We start from the raw sequence: 2,428 nt of genomic DNA on the forward strand, positions 1-2,428 counted from the left end.
AATGTGGGAAAATCATCAACATACATTTGGGCATTTTGTCTTTTTTCAACCAACTTTTAACCTAAATCCAATGACATAGTGCATTTTTTGATTTCACTTTAAATTCACGTTAGTTGACAACTCAACCAAATGTCAATCAAAACTAGACATTCAACTGACATCTGTGGCCAGTGGGTGATTAGTTAGCTGCCTAGCAACTTTGTATACTAAACACCCCCAGACGCACTGCATTGATTTTTAACATGGTTTGGAGTTTATTCCTGACTATTTCGACAAAGTCAACTCATTGGAACTCAAAGAGCAGGGCTGTTAACCCAACAGCGTTTCCCGGCTGACAGACCAGCACGACTCCAGCAAGCACTGCAGCTGGGTTCCCATGGTAACAGGCAAAGAGACTAGCAGCACTGTGACTCAGAGCAAAACACCCCACACCCAGCCTCCTCCTTATCCTCCTCCTACTTCTTCATCTTCTTCATCTTCTTCTTCGTCTCTGTCCCCCTATTGTACTCTCTTTCACTCCTGCTGCTGCATTCACCCGTCTTCGAATCTCCCTTTATTTCCATCCGTCTCTGTATGCCTCTCTATCTCCTCCAGTTGACCCTTCCTGCCATCTATCTATCCATCTCCATCTTTATGTCTTTCTCTCCCTACAACCCCACCAGCTTTTCATTATTTGTTCATCCATTGAATCATGGCTAGGCTGGAACAAAAGCCTTCACCCAATGGTATCTCGCCATCAACAGAAGACCTGTGTACTCGCTTTAACTCCTAACTCCAATGAGAGCAAGAGCATTGATGATTAGGTGCTGTCACCGTGTGGTGAAAAGAGGGCATTACAACAGAATGCAAGCGCAGTATTGTCTGTCTACAACCGTGGCTCTCTTCCAGCTATTCTATTATAGCTCTGAGAGGAAGCCCTCCTGTCCTCTCCGCACCCCTCCTGTGCCATCTGTGTCTGGAAACCCAGTCGCTATGCTCTCAAAACACTTCAGACTGCAGCTGACCGAGACTTTCTTATCTGGGCTCAGCCACAGGGATTCCATTGAATAAATCTTTATTGTCCCTGAGGGACAATCCAATGGTAAATGCTAGACTCAAAGCAGGTAGAGATGCAGTTATTTATTTATATATAGACAACTGCAACCTACACATTTTCATTTGTTTATTTTGCACACAGGTAAATATGCTGTAACTACTGTGTATATCAGTTATAAATATGAAATTCTATAAATACATTTGCAGGATATTAAAACATTGTTTTATATAGATAAAGGAAATATTAGTAAATACAAAAGGTCAGGCTGTGTTATCTGAGTCATTAGCATCCATATAAACACACCTCTCTCTCTCTCTCTCTCTCTCATACTTAGTGTGTACAGTGTGCATTGAAAGATATACCGTGGATGTCCACTGTGCTGAAATGCTTTGAAGGTCTGATGGTATCGTATCATGTCGCTCTCATCCTGGCCGTGTTCCTTTCTTTTGTTTCTCTTCACCAGCCTTGTCCAGGTCTTCAGAGACGGAATGTGCTTCTTTCTGTTGGAAAAACAAGAGCTCAACAAGTTAGACTTTCTGTGGTAAAAGACTATGCTTACATAAGTTCTATAAGGGACTTGGCCAGAGGGTCATTTAGTAACATTACATTCATCCTGGAAAGAAGAGGAAGCCTCACATAGATGTAAGAACTAGTGATGAGTGAGGAAAGTATAGACTTACCATAGAGTCTGGAGTAGAGGAGCTGGAAGAACAGCCCAGCCACTTCCTGTACTCATCACGTACCTATGATACAATACAACAACAACACACCAACACTAATTATACACAGACCACACCGTACAACACAGTAACACCTCCGGTACTACTTCCTCACCTTTCAAAACACAACACATATTATAAGTACAATATCAGAACCATACAACATAAAAATACACAAGGGTGAGTTATCAGGAAGTTATGGAGGGGGGTAGAGAGAGGAGGTTAAAGAGTATGATGGATTGTGAGGGCAGACAGAGGGGAGGTTAAGAACGTGTGTGTGTGTGTGGGGGGGGGGGGGGGTTGCATGAGTGTGTGTGTGTGTGTGTGTGTGTGTGTGTGTGTGTGTGTGTGTGTGTGTGTGTGTGTGTGTGTGTGTGTGTGTGTGTGTGTGTGTGTGTGTGTGTGTGTGTGTGTGTGTGTGTGCATGCTTGTGGTGTAGGTCTACCTCCTTGTTGAAGAGACAGTGAACGATGTAGAGGAAGGTGCCCTGCTGGGAGTTGAGCACGATGAAGAGGTACTTGAAGACCATGGTGGACTGGAAAAAGCCCAGCACCCAGGTACAACCCAGTATCACAAACTGTGCCAGGATCTTAAAGATGATCAGTCTGAAAGAGGGAGGGAAGTGAGGGGGGTGAGAGAGGGAGGAGGGAGGTGAGAGTGGACGGGGGAGAGA

The 2,428-nt window shown here is 44.2% G+C and overlaps 1 protein-coding gene across 1 annotated transcript in view; it reads right to left on the minus strand.

Annotated features, from left to right (window-relative positions):
- Positions 1-491: 491 nt before the first annotated feature.
- The window catches only part of LOC129843010 (adhesion G protein-coupled receptor E1-like), a 17,688-nt gene continuing 15,751 nt past the window's right edge, over positions 492-2,428 (minus strand). The window contains exons 20-22 of the mRNA XM_055911731.1: positions 2,201-2,360; positions 1,717-1,779; positions 492-1,536 (exon numbers count right to left, since the gene is read on the minus strand). Of these exons, the coding sequence (XP_055767706.1) occupies positions 1,459-1,536; positions 1,717-1,779; positions 2,201-2,360 (301 nt within the window). The 3' untranslated portion in view covers positions 492-1,458. The remainder of the gene's footprint in view (positions 1,537-1,716; positions 1,780-2,200; positions 2,361-2,428) is intronic.

Source organism: Salvelinus fontinalis, unplaced genomic scaffold (genome assembly GCF_029448725.1).
Source record: "Salvelinus fontinalis isolate EN_2023a unplaced genomic scaffold, ASM2944872v1 scaffold_0088, whole genome shotgun sequence".
NCBI classification, from domain to species: domain Eukaryota; kingdom Metazoa; phylum Chordata; class Actinopteri; order Salmoniformes; family Salmonidae; genus Salvelinus; species Salvelinus fontinalis.